The sequence below is a fragment of the Rhizopus delemar genome, genomic scaffold (genome assembly GCF_000149305.1).
Source record: "Rhizopus delemar RA 99-880 supercont3.2 genomic scaffold, whole genome shotgun sequence".
NCBI lineage: Eukaryota > Fungi > Mucoromycota > Mucoromycetes > Mucorales > Rhizopodaceae > Rhizopus > Rhizopus delemar.
Genome location: NW_027137828.1, coordinates 144,291 through 160,009, shown reverse-complemented (window position 1 = coordinate 160,009; position 15,719 = coordinate 144,291). Strand labels below are relative to the sequence as shown.

Below are 15,719 nucleotides of genomic sequence, written 5' to 3'. Positions count from 1 at the left end.
TTGGACTATAGCTCTGTTTATTATTTTTAAGACAGTGGCAAGATTCACAGTATTTTTTATGACCCAAAGAGCTTAAAAACCAAGGAGCATAGCTAAAATATTTTAAAATCAGGGTTATGGTTAAGTTTGGTGAGTTAGTGAGACGTGATGTTATTTACGAAAAGGATTATAAATGGCGTGTATAAACATTTTTTTCGTAATATTTCTTACCTCTTGGCAACTTCTAATAATTATTTGAGGCACATTTATTATAGATCCAAGTCAACATTAGATTGATTTAAGGTTACTAAATTCCTTTGGCTTTTTTAAGCCATAATATTCATCTCAATTCTCTGGAATTGAAGCCTTTTATCTTTAGAAGATAGAACATTTACAACAGTCCATTTATTTAGTTTACGATCTGGAAGGTTCTCGATCAAAATTGATTTTATTATTTAATTAACTTTTTTATATGAAAATCAGGTTAGTATCCATGACGGTAAAACCGTTCTATGATTGGATATGTTTTCAATTTAATTTGTGCCTGCAGAAAAAACAAATTTTATTTAATCTTTTATAATTCCAATTGTCATCAGACTTTATTGTTTTATAACAAATGTCAATCAACCTTTGTACTGTTCCATAAACCTCTTATGAAATTGTTCAATGTCCAAACAAAGTTTATCAAATAGAGACTCCTCCGGCAAAAAGGAACACCGAATATGAAATGTACCTGGTTCTTGACCAAAACCAGATCCAGGCACGACGCAGATACCAGTTTCATTGAGCAGAGCGAGCGCATAAAAGCTGTCAGGAGACATGCTTGCACGTCGAGCCTCTGTCATGGCATTTGGAGGTAATCGAATCCGAGGAAAGAGGTACATGGCTCCCTTGGCATCATCACAGCTGACACCTTCCAATCGATTGAAGCATTCAGCGAGCTTTTGAGCTCGCCTGTGGTAGGATGTGTGAATCGCATCCATCTCAGCCTTGTATTGAGGGTATGAGGGGTCTCCTTCCACAGGCGGATGGACCATGAGATCGACCATGATTTGACCTTGTATATTAGCACCTGAGAAAATAGAAAATACCTTGTAAAGCTCCTCGAGCACTCCTGAATCGATATTCAAACATTCTACGTACCCACCACGTCGGCCGCATTCACCTATCATGCCTTTGGAGATCGAATGAAATGAAAAGAGCTCCTGTTTTCCATATTTGGGATCCATCGACAGGAGAACCTTTCTGAAGCTGTGAAAGGGATGGTTCTTTGGCTGAAAAACATTGGCTTGATAGACCTCGTCTGCAAGTACCACAAGGCCTTCCTCGTGGCAAAACTGAATCACCTCTCGTATGTTTTCCTCTGGTAAACATTGACCTGTGGGGTTTCCCGGATTGATGACAACCAATGCACGTACATGGATGTCCTGCTGGCGAGCCTCGCGAACTGACTGTTGAAGACGCTCGAGGTCAAGTGCAAAATGCCTGCCGCTGTCCAAGTAATAAGGAACCGGCCGAGCACCCATCAGTTGAAGGGCAGCTGTATAAATTGGATATTGTGGGATAGGGATCATGACTCCAGTCTGTTGGGTGTGATTGGGTTGATGGAGTATTTGAAGCACCCTCTGGATACCTTCTCCTGCACCTTGTGTCAAAAAGATGGTTTCTGGGCATGCCTTGTATCCATCTCTGAGTTCAATGAATTTTGCAATATTTTCACGGATGTGCAAGATACCCTTGGATTCTGAATAGGCTCCTAGAGGACCAATATGCTTTGAAAGTGTCTCTGCTCGTGAAATGGCATCTTCAGGGTAAAGTTTTCTTATTATTCCTCTATTTTCTTGCTTTAATAAATCTTCATTTTCTAAAAGTGAAGTAACCTATATATAATACGTTAGTTCTATAACTCGTTTTTGCTATTATTTTTTTTCTTACCTGTCGAAAAAAGGTGATAGGCTTTTGGCTGAATATATGAGGATTTCCAATGTTACAAGATACAATTTTATCGAATTTGAATCTTTGTGGATCTGTCTTTATTATCTGTCATTACGTTGTAAAAAAAAAAAAAAAAAAAAAAAAAAAAAAAAAAAGGTATAAATAAAGGGGAGATGAATAAAAGATTTATGCTTATCAGTGAATGCACGTACCTTGTTGATGATTTCAGCATGAGCAGGTATAGTGCCAAGCACAGCATATTCTGCACTCTTTACATCTGAGTTAATTGTTTCTCTTGTCAATATTTTGCCTGATCTTTCCACATCTAGAACAAGACGTTATTTAGATATACAACATACCGCATTATTTGATTCTAGTTTTTTTTTATTATTTTACCTTTTGATCTTCTAACAAGTGTTAATGTTGAAAATAATCTGGTTCTTAAGAATCGAAATTGTCGAATAACATTTACTCGTATAATAGGTTGGATCATCTTTATATAAAACTTTTACCGATAAAACATAAATATTACGCTTTTTGAAGAAAAAGAAAAGTACGAATGCTGTACATATTTGATGAGTCTTTTATCTTTAAAAGCTATGTAAAATGATAAATTGATTCTTTATCTAAATCACTGGTCTAGTTTCGATTAAAAAATTCTCAAATGAACTTCATTGTGGCATTATGCACAGACAAAATGGCATGACTTGCTTGCATAAGATGAAGCAATCAGGGGAATTCCAATGAAAATAACATCAACAGGAAAAAAAACGAACCTTGTACACTTTTTTGAAGCCGTTGTATTTTCATAATCCTCAATGTAATATTTTATTTAAAATAAGTCCACCACCTGTAAACAATAGATAAATACAAAACCGATTGTATTAGTTACTTATTTAATACCAAAGAGAGAGGGAATGCTTGAAGCGAAACTTTTCTACTTTATTATACTTCTTTTATAATACAGTGCGTCCATTCTCAAATGGGATCATTTTTGAAAATGATTTGGTGCATCCACCCAATTAGCTTGGAACAACTTTTTAAACTTAATCGGGAGCATTTCTCAAACTTGATATGAAATACTTTTTATTCAAAGTTAGCTTAGACTCTCTTATGGTTCTTCTACTATATTAGTTATATTTTATGCTTATCATATAAGCATGCTATTTTTGCATGAGGATGATATAGGGAAATATCGTAAACGGGAATGGCGCTGAAGGAACAGAATTTGAAATTAAGAGTGAACCTTTTAACTTAGACAAGTTGAATGATGCATAAAAATATCCTCTCAATAACACCTTTGTTGTACTTATTTATCTTTAGTTTTTCTTACACCGGTAACGTTTTTTTGTATTAATTGCTTAAAAATTTAGAAATTTCTCTCTTCGTTGAAACATCGTTCGAAGAAACTTAATAATTGTCTTATCTGGCCATCGCAATCTGATTTTCTTACTCGCGTCACAGATTTGTGAATCCGATCGGTTAGATTATCATCGACTCTCAAAGGAGTTCTTCGAACCCCAGCCTTAATCTTTGACTGGAATTCTCTGATGGGACTCAAGAATGGTGAGTATGGAGGTAAAAACAAGCTTTTACAACGCCTTTTTTCAACCAGATTACTTACAAATATAGGCATATTTATTGGTGCATTATCCATTACAATGTAGTAGCCCTTCATTTTGTTTTTGTCCAATGTATCCATCACGTTCGATAGATATTGCAAATAATGTTCCATTCTTGTCCCAATGTGACCAATGATATTTTCAGATTTACCATTGATTTTTCTTTTCTTACGGTCTGAAGTTGCTTGAGGTTTTCTCACAGTAATATCTATAATGTCATCTTGTGAAACTGTTCTCAATACAGTAAATAAAGCACTTCTTCCAGTTGGAACAATTCCTTTTGCTGGTTGCCTTTTTGCAGACTAAACAGCTTCGTTGAGCATGTAAATTAAAACCAGTCTTATCGACAAAAACATAATCTTTAGAGAAATCTAAATCTTGTGTTTGCTGTCACTCCTTAACCTTTGATCTATGAAGAGCAATAACTCGAATTGAACATCTAAAAGTAGATATTTTTTCTAGCTTTTTCAAAGTGATACGGCATTTTTAATCAAATGATGATGCAATGCTGAGATTGAGAGTTTTAAATCATCAAATTCATTGCACAACACTTCTTTCAAATCACTGAGAATAACTGTACTATTATTTCCAATATGCTTTGCCAAAAATTCTGACTGAGTCTCATTTTGCTTATTATGTGGCCTTCCATGCGACTTATTGTATGTACCGGATACGTGTTTCTCTATATTATTGCTATACATCTTCAGATAATTTTGGGCCGTTCGAACTTTTATTTCAGTTAGTAACGCAGCATCTTTAGGGTTATAGCCTTCATCAATAATCAATTCAAACGATTTCTCTATCTGCTCAGTTGTATATTTCCTGTAAGAACCTCATGTTGTCTTTTTAGAATGTTTATGCTTATAATTCAGAGGCATTGCTTCTACAGACAAATTCAAATCAGTACGCTATACTTTTCTTCGGGACAATCTCTTAAAACGAATCCGCAGTCGACCTACTAAGATCATGTCTCAATGCCGCTCTGAAATCAATACTGATCCCATCCTTTGGCTTCCCATGCCTCGGCTGGAACATGTTCGATATTTACGCTGGAGATTAGGCTGACTTCCTGTCGGAAAGCCAAAGCCATGTCCTTACTACTCAAATCTTTTTATTATTATTATTATAAAAAAACTCTCTATCAGTTGCTTGCACATGTGTCGTCAACTACAAATACCTCTCTCGGTCATTGATCCTTTGTCTTTCCTGCTGAATCAATTGCCTAAGAAACCACTTCTGTCTTCCCAAAAAGCTGTCGCTTGAAGAATTCGATTATTTGACCCATGAAGAGATCCCAACTATCCCTCTAGAGTTTGGTGCTTAATTCTTAAAGTGGTTACCCGGAATTAGTTTCAAGTACTTCAAGTATTGTCTATTACTTCTTCCCTTCTTCTACATTTTTACCTTTATGCTCAAAAGGTTTTTCAGTTTCCCTTTTACTTTATTGATCTGGCGTGGACAATTCAATGTATTTTAGATACTCCATGCCCCTTTCGCCTTTTTAATAAAATAGATTAAATCTTATTTATTTTCCACCCATTAAGGTTCACGATCCGCATTATGGATTTCGTTATGTGCAATTTGGCACCGCGGACACTGTAAAGCCACTTGGACAAAAATGGAGAAGCAAATCCTATTGAAACTCATTGGATGAAATGTTCTGTGACTTTGATTAAATATAATTTTTACAGTCGCCAAAGGTTTAGGTGCTAAAGCCTTTTTTTTTTTCTTATACTTTTAAGTAAGATGGATGATACACTTAAAGAAGTTCGTGAAAAATGCGCACTTCAATTAGAAATGTACCAAAAATGTGTTGAGAACTATCCTCACAGCTGGGATAAAAGTTGCAGACAACAAAAGAATGCTTTAAATAAATGTTCTGAAGAAAAGTAAAAGCACGCACACAAAGAATTAACTCAATTTGATTCATATCGTTTTTTGTTAGTGTTGGTATTATAAAGTATGTCAAGACACAATGTACACCACAAATCAATGCTTATGATAAATGCTTACAAGAAAACACTGAGGATCCTAGAAATTGTATCCCAGTATTTAAAGAATTGTACTTATGTACAGAAGCTGCCTCAGTGACTTTCAACGAAGAACAACAAAAGAAATAGAAGCAAAAACATAGATTTTATATAAATATGTACACACGCAGTATGTTTTAAACATGAATATCTTTTACGCCTTTTTGACTATATGTTTCAAACTGCTTTTGTCCTTTTCTTAACATGTATTCTATTGTTGCAAAATCAGTTCTTCTTATATTGTGCTGCTTGAATTCTTTGCGTATAAACGCATGAAAACGAGGACGACTTTCCTTTCAAAAAAATGTCAGTTTAATTTGATTACACCTTCACTTTTTTTATGGCCTACTATTGGTTTCTCTCTTGCTGCCCGAAAACATTTTCTGTAAAAATGAATGACTTCAGTTTGTAACCCTGAGCGTTTCAACGGGCCAGGCATTTTTTTTTTCTTTTCTTTTTTTTTTTAAATAAAAGAAAATTAAGAGAAAAGCTTTGACTGCTGCAAGCAACCATGCTATTTTCCTTTCGGGAATTAAATTAATTTTGTCTGCGTAGTTTTGAGTCTCTAGGCTTTCGCTATTAATAGTGAGATACGCACTCATTTTATCAGCTAAGATTATATATTTAGAGCCACTATATCACGAATTCATTAGGTTAACTCATCGTTATTACTTGAAACGCACATACAAAAGAAGCTTACATGTTCAAATATCATTATATCTTTTTTTCCAAAGAGTCTTATTTAAAGGTGGATGAAATTGTGCTCAAATATGATGTAATCAAAGGCACTATTTGTAGAATAATTAAAGAATTCAAAGTATAGGTCTAGAAAAAGTAAAGTAAAGGCTCAATAAGAAGGGCAGTCATAGATTTTAGGGAATTTGGCACACTTGGGCGTTCACGAATACCGAAACTGGTATGATGAATGCAAATAATACAATTTAAGCTAACTAGACCACAATTTCATCCTTAAGCAACTTTAAAAGTAAAAACTAATAAAATCCCACATAAACACACTCTTTTTATGTCTTTCATGCTGGTATGCTGGATGCTGGATATATTGAGAAAAGTGATGACGGGTAGGAAAATGCTTTGTTCATGGATAATAGCAATAAAAAAATTGCAAGACATATATATCTTCGTAAATGGTGGGCGATACACAATTATCCTTTCATCAACCGCTTTCTGTGATTGTCTTGATATGTCTTCTTTAAAATGTTTTTTTTTTTGTAAGAAGCATACTGCTCAAGTTTTCTTTAAAAATGTTGAACAAAGTCGTCTCTACTTTATGTTGTCTCTTTTATTAAAAGTAAGAAAAGAAACTATAAGGCAGATTGTAATAAATTGTCTTGATAATTTTTATACATGATTATGGATGCAGAAACAAAAGACTTCATCCTGATTAGTTTATTATTATGAAGCTCGCATTTTTCTCAGTGATACTTTATAGAAAAGAGGTTATCATATTGTGCATTAATAAACTTGAGCTTTGACTCTATAAAAAAAACCATGCTGTATGCATATAAACACTAAAATGTTGACTTATTTAAACAACTCTACAAAAAGGGTTGCCAACCAATCCACATCAATCCAAGAACAGCTGGATCAGTAGCCAAATCAATAAGACACTGCACTTGCTCTTTTGGATCTTCACAATTTTTCCCAAGCATTTTTGCCCGAATATTCTCTGAACTTTCTCCATGAGCAACTTTGCATACATCCTCAAAATATCTGTATTTGCTGTGTCCATTCTTAAGTATTTCTACAACAATATCTAATTGGAAAAAATAAGATAAATGAATATTGCATGGTGAATATCAAGATTGTATAGTTTACCGGCCGGATTAACTCCTTCTAACTTCTTTCTTGCAATATCCAATTTTTGTTGTGGATACCATTTGACTTCATCTGTGCTTGATGAAGAGGTGTTCATTTCGGATGACCTGGCATTGCGCTCGGTATCTATAAAAGTTGTAAGAATGAGTCATTAATAAAACTTCTCTAAATTATCATTACTTTGGTCCTTAGCTTGCTTCACAGCAGCTTTTTTCCAGTCAAGTAAAGGCTCTTTCACAAATATATCCATGATATTTAGTAGCAATTCTTTATCATCTCGTATAGCTAAACAAATTATAAGTAAAACTTGACCATTTATCTTTTTATTTTCTCACCTTCCAGAATATTAATCATTGCTACTTCTAATATTCCAGACACACCTAGTGGCTCAAGAGCTCCAATTAATTGCGGTGTTAATCTAAATGGCACTATTTCTGGAATTGGCAGCATCTCTGTAGCGGAACCAAACGCATGGCCAAAGTCAATCGGAATCAGACGTCCACTACAATTTCATTCTTTCTTTTAGCGAGAAAACAAGGAAAACACACTATAGTCTACCTTTTCAAATCAAGTAAGAAATTCTCCAAGTGTCGGTCTCCAATACCAAGTATGTATCCGAAAATGGATATAGCTGCAAGACTGTGAGCAAATCTCTTTCTTAAAAACAAGAATGCTTCAGGCGATGAAGAAAGCTTCATTAAAAACTCGCGCAAAAGAGTTGGTTTAATGATGGAAGTTGTCTCTTTGTAATGTTGCATAACATCATCCCGCGGAAGCGAAAATGCTTTCTGATAACCAACTATTGCAAGAACAAATAAATAAAAATAGCTACTTTTGCTCTTCAAACCTACCTATTCCTTTTCCTCCTTTTTGTGCAATCCAGGCACGGTATCTATCTTGTACACGAATCATTCTAGACTTATTATCTAATGCCTGTTCAATACATGCGCGAAGAGGTTTGGTATTATCAACCCATTCGATTAAACCGAGATTTGTGGTCATTGGAATTACCTACAAATAAAATATAAGTACAACTATTTATGTCAGTAAAATCAATACGGAACGTTGTAAGTAGCGATTTGAATATTGTGAGATAGACAGAAAGCATTTTTGGAAACCATATCATTCATTACTTTGAAAAGTTGTTCAATACGTTGATCCAATCGAAGATCTTCACCTCCTTTCACTAAAAACAAATATTCTCTTTCATCTGTACCATAAATACGAATTCTTTTTGGCTTTCTAATAGATGACATCACAAGTATTCTTCCATCAATACTAGCTACCTTTGCGTGAAACTCTGGATATGGTTTTGCGAAGCCATTATATTGTCCAGGAACTTCCAATTCCTACCATATATACGTGTTAACCTAAGTTCAATTCATTTTTTCTTGGGCTGACTTACCTCGTCAAACTCGCTGCTTCTATAAGATGCTAACCATGGTGAGTAAGACTTTAATAGATCAGCTCCCGTTCTTGAAGAGGGCTTTTGCTTCATGATAACGTCTTCTACATAGACCAGAATCTTCTTCAAAGTATCATGGTTCATCTTTTTTAATTTACTACCATTTTTACCCATAAGTTCTATCAATTGACGACCATGCTTCTGAGCAAATGCCTTTGGGATACTTCCCAATCTGCTGCTGTATGGATTTAACAAAAGCTGACTAAAGCCTTCGTATAATGCTTTCATATATTCTTCATTTACATTTTCATTCAAGATAATAGACTATTTTTTTTTTTGAAAAACAAATGGGTTATAAACAAGATCACAGATATTTTTTTTTTATACACTACATATAAAAAGTCAATAAAATCCTTCACAATATGTTCAGGATCCGTTAAACGCTTCAATTCGTTACAGAATTCTTCCATAATGGGTGATCGGATAGCATGCTTAATTTTTTGAATGAATTCATAGTTTTCTCTTGGTATCCTGTCCTTCACCAGCTGATAATGTTCGTAACTGATATGGAAAGGGTAATACAAAGCCTTAGGATAACTTTCTGCTAATCTTTTGATCACTGGATATATAAACTTGGCAATAGATAAGTCAAATATTGATACCAACTGTGGAATCCATCTGATATAAAGCCATGTTGATCCAAATTTCTTTGACTATTAAAAAACAATAAAATTAGGGTATGCACTAAATTTGTTTGGATCAAGCATTTACACATTCAACAAAGGTTGTGCCTGTTTCGGGATACAATTCTACAAGCTCTAATAGCCTAGGAAATCTTTCAGCGGCAATTTTGTGGCCTCTATCCATAGCCTTCATATAACAATCAAATACAACTTTAGTGTATTCTATGGGGTTGATAGTTGGTTGTATCATGGAAGAAGAATTCATGCTACTCAAAGATTCATCACAGTACTTCCCCAATTTCCATAAGCCATTTGTATATAAATTATCCTATTTTTTAAGTAAGTAACAATATAAAATAAGCAAAGTCATACTTTACTTGTTCAACTACAGTATCCAATGCTTTTTTTAAATACTCGTACCCTGTATATTCTAAATAATTTAAGAAGTCATCTGCATCTTGTACTCTGATGACATTCACTGCCTTCTTTACGATCTCACTTTGCATTAGTTTCTCATACAAGATGGGTGATTCAATAATCTCATTTTTTATAACACTAAAGATACTGGCTACATTCATCTTTATGTCATATATTTCTTCAACCATGGCATTTGGAGGTATCTACAAAGTGTCAATTGTATACAATTTTTCCTGAATATGAATAAAACTTTTTTACATCATAAACAAGAGCTCTCGAAAGAGCATACTGCATGAACGAGAGCCTCTTTGAGTTGTCTTTGGATAGTCTTTTGATTTCATGATAATATTGTCGGATCCTATTTAAATTAAACTCCTTCACAGCACCTAATTTTTTGAGTTTGCTTTGACGGCTTACAAAGACATTAAAGTTATGTTGAATTCGGGAAGCATCAATAATCTCGTTCAAGAACTTTGCTTGAAGACTAGTCTTGCTTATGTTCAAAGACTATATATGTATTTGTGTGAGTGAGCTTGTAAAAGGAGAGTTTAAGATCTGAAATATCCCCATACCTCCTCATCTGCAAAGGTGGATATATCTTCAATAAAAACCATTCTTGATTCAATAATATCATCCCACAGCTCAATAGGATCAACTTGAGCATCTGGATATCTAAAAATATGTAATATTGAATAAATACGTTTTTTCTTCATATATGATTCAACTATTACCGTGATGTCAATGCTTTAAAAAAATCAGGGATTCTTGCAGAACTGACAGTATTTTTTTTGATGTCAAGAACAAGATTAATGTAATCTTCTAATTCTACAGTCTTATTTCAAAGAAAAAAAAACGATTAAGTGTGCATGGATTACAAGGCATAAATTAACACTCTACCCTCTCTAAGTCAGCCAGTTTTGCTAAGCGACTTGTATGCGCTAGTGGATGTAGCGTTGTCCATGCAATCAATAGTGATTCGTATGATTTTCTTATGAATTGATCTCCTTGATCATATTTCTTCTGATAGATAGAAGCAAGAGTTAAATCTAATAAGTTTTTGGTAAATAACGACTGAAATAAATTCGGAATTTGCACAAGACTTCTTACCGCAAGCGTAGTTTCTCAATAGATATTCTCTTTGGTTAGCATTTTTAAATGACTTATTAATAAATGCAAAAAGAGGATTAGGATTATCATCACACCAAGGTATTTCGCTCCCGTATTCATCATGAAGGCCTTGACGTAACTTTGTAAAGCTTCTTATGAAATGGTAAAGATAAGGATCCTAGAGATATAAGTGTTATATATTTGATTTTTTCAAGACAATAAATTCAATTGGTACTCACTTGATATTCAGGCTCCCATAATTTATAATAATTCTTTTCTGGTAGTGCAGCATTCACATCTTTAACAATATCGTCCCATTGTGTTAACTTTTCATAGCAGTGCAACATTTCTTCTTGCCAAAGATGAAGTTCAACCTCGCTTACGAAACCAACCAACGACTCCTTTGACTGTGCAAATTGATTATATGCTGCAGCATAATCACCTAGAACTTCTGAATCAATAGCCTCTATTATATAACGATTAGGAAAGAAAAAAGTGCTTTGTAATCCAATTATTTATCTATACTTTTAGGAGTATCGTAAGTCGCCACGTAACTTTGATAAATGCTGCGAAATAGACTGGGTTCATCAATAGCCTTGTACTGTAGAGAAAGATCAATCCATTTTTCTTTTTCTTTTGAAATTTGAATTGCTGAATCAGTTTTTCTTCTTCGTTTTGAACCTGTATTTACATGAAGTTATTGGGATATATTTAATAGTGTTAATAAATCTCTTACTATTCTCAGAAGTGTCTCCTAAGCACAATTGCTTTTCAAGCAAAGATATTCCAATATGATGGTTTGAGCTTTTGATGCTAAGCTTTTTTATCAAGTTACTCTCAATATTTACAACATCCAGATCAAAGAATATTCGCAAGAAAGAGCCAATGGTTGGAGTAAAAAAGAGAGAGCTTTCATAAAGATTGTCGCTAATGTATTGAATTACTTGTTGTTTATAGTCCTGTTTATAAAATAAGGGTTTAATTCACACAATGCACATGTAAACATTTTAGTTGATGTACCTCTTTGTTACTCTCATTAACAATACCAACGATTAAACTACTGAACAGCAAACGAGAGATATTGTAGTCAGAACCTGAGATTACTTCTAAAGGACTCAGTAGGTCTTTATAGCTAATTTGAATATCAGGAAGCTCTCCTATGTGCACATAAAGATTAAAAAAGTGTTAAATTGTTTTTATATAATATAAGAGAAACATAGCATACCAACACGATAGGCGCGACATATGGTAATTTTTTTATCTTGAAATTCTTTTCTGATATTTTTAAGATGTAGCAATCTCTTTTTGAGCTCTTCATTTCTTGTCGCATGATATCTATTGATAGCTCCCTTTTTAGGTTTTGTAAATCGCATTTGATAATAATCATCTCTAATACTAGGCGCTTTTCCTCTTGCTCTGAAATTAACAAAAAAAAATATAACAAACGTTATTGCACCAACAAAGATCATACTACATATGTCTCTTACTCGTTTTGGCGAATCAATATATCTTCAGCAGTATCATCCAGATATTCTGTGTAATTGCTCTCTTCATCCTGGGTTGAAAAAAGTGATTTACCAAGAGTCTGTGTTTGAGTGAATTCTATTGATCTTTGTGTAGCTCTAATATTAAGTTCAATTTCCTCTGCATTCATCTAAGTAAAAAGATTAGTTTCAATATTTGCAACTGTCTATTCAATTAAATTACCGTCCTTTCTTGGGAAGGCGCAAAAAGTGGCGTCATGGAGAGATTCTTTTGCCATGATGTATGGATTTTATGATAATTGGTGTCAAATCTTGCGTTAGGCAACGGGTTCTCAAAAATTGGTTTCTCGTATTGGTAGCTCTTTTTAGCATTCCTTAGGATCATTTGAGTACAGTAAAGCAAATAAATGTCTTCAGTATCAGGATTATACATGTTACTAAAATACAGAAAAGAGAAAGAAATTAAAGCTAGTGCATCAAAAATTGATTGTTTTCTTACTGTATGATTTTTAACAATGCTTTGTGAACATCACTTTCTAACTGATAAACATCTTCAATATAGTTAAACATATCCTCTGAAATTGTTTTATCACTATCAATAAGGCCTTTAAACACATATGTCTTTAGCCGTTGCTGTAGATTTTGATCACTTCGAGGAGGGTTGAAAGCTTTCTTTAAAAAAGAATAATACAATATCTAAGAATATAAAAAAGAATGTGAGCAGATGAGAGCGTAAAGCGGATATTTAGGTGCAAGGTTACTCTGCATTCAACACTTTCATGGTCTGGATATGCTTTTACTAACAAGTTCAACATTTGACTAATGTCATAATCAGACAAAATATTAAAAATTCTGTTCAAAAGCTTCAAAATTGCAATTTGTGCACTAGTATCTCTGTATGTTATCATAACTGCAAGACCAGAATTATTCAAGATGTGCAATAAAGCAGGATCATTATTCCAACATGCTGTGATAACATTGATAGCTTCGATTCTCTGAATACCCGTAAACTGTGAAAGATTGCAAACCACAACTGGGAGTAGGGGCTGGATGAGGCTTGTATCATGCCTACATACGACGTTCATACAAGCGATAAACGTTTCTTCACGCCCTCTTATTTTACTTGCTCTTTGAAACTAGACGATATCTAAATATTAGAATACTAGAGAATAGCATGGCTTTTTTTTCTCTAAAAAGAAAGAATATACTTACTTTTGTTTTAAACAAATGCTCAAGATTGATCCCTAGTGGGTTGTTGCTCTCTTTCATATACTTCATCGTAAAGCCCATGAGCTGATATCAAGAGTTAGTAATGATGTGTTATTAAATCATTATTAAATACCTCAGCAGCAGTAACAGAAATATATTTGCCTTTTTTGGACTTGTTAAATAGACTATCTGATATTGTATCATAAAACTGCCATTCCGTCAATCCCTCAAGCTCAATTTCAGGGCCATCATAATAAGGGTTAATGTTATTGTCAAGAGCAATGCTTGCGAGTTGTAACCCAACAATGTTTCTTACAAAACTATCACCTGTATGGCTGAATTCATTATAAATATATTTCTAATAAAAAGCAAGATGTATTAGCAATTAATTTTAAATTTTTATATAGGTAAACTTACTGTAGGCATAACAATATCTTGACTCCAATTTTTAAATATGCCTCTCAAAATATGAATATTACCACGAACAATACGGGTCGTTTCATGGTATACATGCTTTATCAAATAACTCTGAATAATAGAGTAAATACACCATATTCTTTTTTTAGCATCCCTATATAATTTTACCAAAAATAAGAACAAAGTATGCCTGGATTCACTAGTCTTGGGAAGTTTTGTATGTCGACTCCAAGCAACAATAATGATACACAAGTCTTGGACAAAATAATTCAATGATTCTCCATATTCTTCACCTCTAATCACAAGCTTCATTAAATGCTCGATCCAGAAACAGGCATAGTTTTCAAAAGCTACTGGATAATTCACTATAACCTTGGCCATATAAAGCTGTATAACCAGAGGAGTATCAGTATCTATGAATGCCTTTCTAAATCTTTGCATCCAATTAGGCATCTTTGTACTGTTCTCCTCATCTGGAGGAGAGATTTCCATATGTAACTTTTGAACTATCTCTCGCAAAGAGAGCATACATGAGTTCTCGTTAAATACGTCAACCTCAAACAATATCTCTTCATTATCCCGAATAGTTATGTCAGACATAATAACGTCTTCATCAACATTAATATTGGTTTCACTTGCAGTCTCTACAGCTTTCCCTTTTAAGCTATTTTCTAATATTGTCTGTAATGGAAATGTGTTTGTTTTTAAGAAGGCTTGGATTTTCTGTATCACTTACTTCTGATAGCGAAAGTTGCATGAAGCTGTGATAAAAAATAGGGTTTGTTTCAATATCTCAATACAAACTCTATATAAGTAGATTACCTGCTTCCGTTAATTGCTGTAGAAGTAGCGGATACCATTTTGTTTAGATTTTCAACCTTGTATCTGGTAGGGTTTGACTTCATATCCTTCAACTTCATTTTTTCAGGAGCCTGTTCAAACTCAAGCTCTAAAAAGATCTTCTTTTTCTCATCAAATATGTTTTTCCAAATACAACAACCTGGATCTTCTCTAAAAAGGAAACCATCAAAGAAAGCTTCTGATTTTTTTGGTGCTTTTTGCGTGCGTAGTATAATGGCAGCAGCCACATTGTAAGCTGCTTGATTGTATTCTAGTCTTGCATAGTATACTTCGTCTTGCTCTAATGCACTTCTTTCCCCACGAGTAGCTCGAGCTTTCTTCAGCAGCTCTGTAGTCATCATCTTTCCTTGTATCTCTTTACCCTTTTGTTTTTCTAAAACTATACTGATAAGACTGCTCGGCCCACTTACCATTTCTGAGGGAAGCGTTTCATAGAGGGCGTAAAAGAAGGTTAAGGAAATTATATAAAATAGAAGCTATCAATAAGAAAAAAAGATTAATAGTTCATAGTAAAAAGGATATCTGCATCAATTTGAAGCATGAAGCTCGTTCCTTCAAATCAACAATAAGCTGTTCAGCATACCCACGTTGAAGTGGAGGACTCATAATGACGTCCATAATGAATGTAATGTTTTTTTCGTAAAAAGTTGAAACATGTTTGATGTCGACCAAAGGCAGCATGAAAATAATAAGCTTTATAAGATTCTGCCTGTGAGTAATCATAATAGTACTAT

At 33.9% G+C, this 15,719-nt stretch overlaps 3 protein-coding genes across 3 annotated transcripts; 1 reads left to right on the top strand and 2 right to left on the bottom strand.

Annotated features, from left to right (window-relative positions):
* Window positions 1-602: 602 nt before the first annotated feature.
* RO3G_02277 (uncharacterized protein) lies at window positions 603-2,407 on the bottom strand (the record flags this gene model as incomplete). The annotated part of the gene is made up of 4 exons (XM_067656868.1): window positions 603-1,859; window positions 1,915-2,019; window positions 2,127-2,239; window positions 2,311-2,407. 4 exons carry the CDS (start codon window positions 2,405-2,407, stop codon window positions 603-605), a joined length of 1,572 nt encoding a protein of 523 aa, XP_067512969.1.
* A 2,926-nt stretch (window positions 2,408-5,333) lies between these two features.
* On the top strand, window positions 5,334-5,656 carry RO3G_02276 (uncharacterized protein; the record flags this gene model as incomplete). Its single annotated transcript, XM_067656867.1, has 2 exons — window positions 5,334-5,425; window positions 5,482-5,656. 2 exons carry the CDS (start codon window positions 5,334-5,336, stop codon window positions 5,654-5,656), a joined length of 267 nt encoding a protein of 88 aa, XP_067512968.1.
* Window positions 5,657-7,122: 1,466 nt separating this feature from the next.
* On the bottom strand, window positions 7,123-15,326 carry RO3G_02275 (uncharacterized protein; the record flags this gene model as incomplete). Its single annotated transcript, XM_067656866.1, has 31 exons — window positions 7,123-7,340; window positions 7,403-7,528; window positions 7,583-7,687; window positions 7,738-7,904; window positions 7,961-8,201; window positions 8,254-8,413; window positions 8,536-8,751; window positions 8,808-9,045; window positions 9,195-9,520; window positions 9,579-9,818; window positions 9,982-10,110; window positions 10,166-10,414; window positions 10,480-10,579; window positions 10,639-10,739; window positions 10,805-10,953; window positions 11,015-11,192; window positions 11,254-11,480; window positions 11,540-11,695; window positions 11,751-11,973; window positions 12,035-12,171; window positions 12,240-12,430; window positions 12,502-12,668; window positions 12,722-12,935; window positions 12,998-13,194; window positions 13,299-13,508; window positions 13,622-13,645; window positions 13,841-14,065; window positions 14,125-14,235; window positions 14,293-14,805; window positions 14,861-14,885; window positions 14,947-15,326. 31 exons carry the CDS (start codon window positions 15,324-15,326, stop codon window positions 7,123-7,125), a joined length of 5,943 nt encoding a protein of 1,980 aa, XP_067512967.1.
* Between the last annotated feature and the right edge of the window lie 393 nt (window positions 15,327-15,719).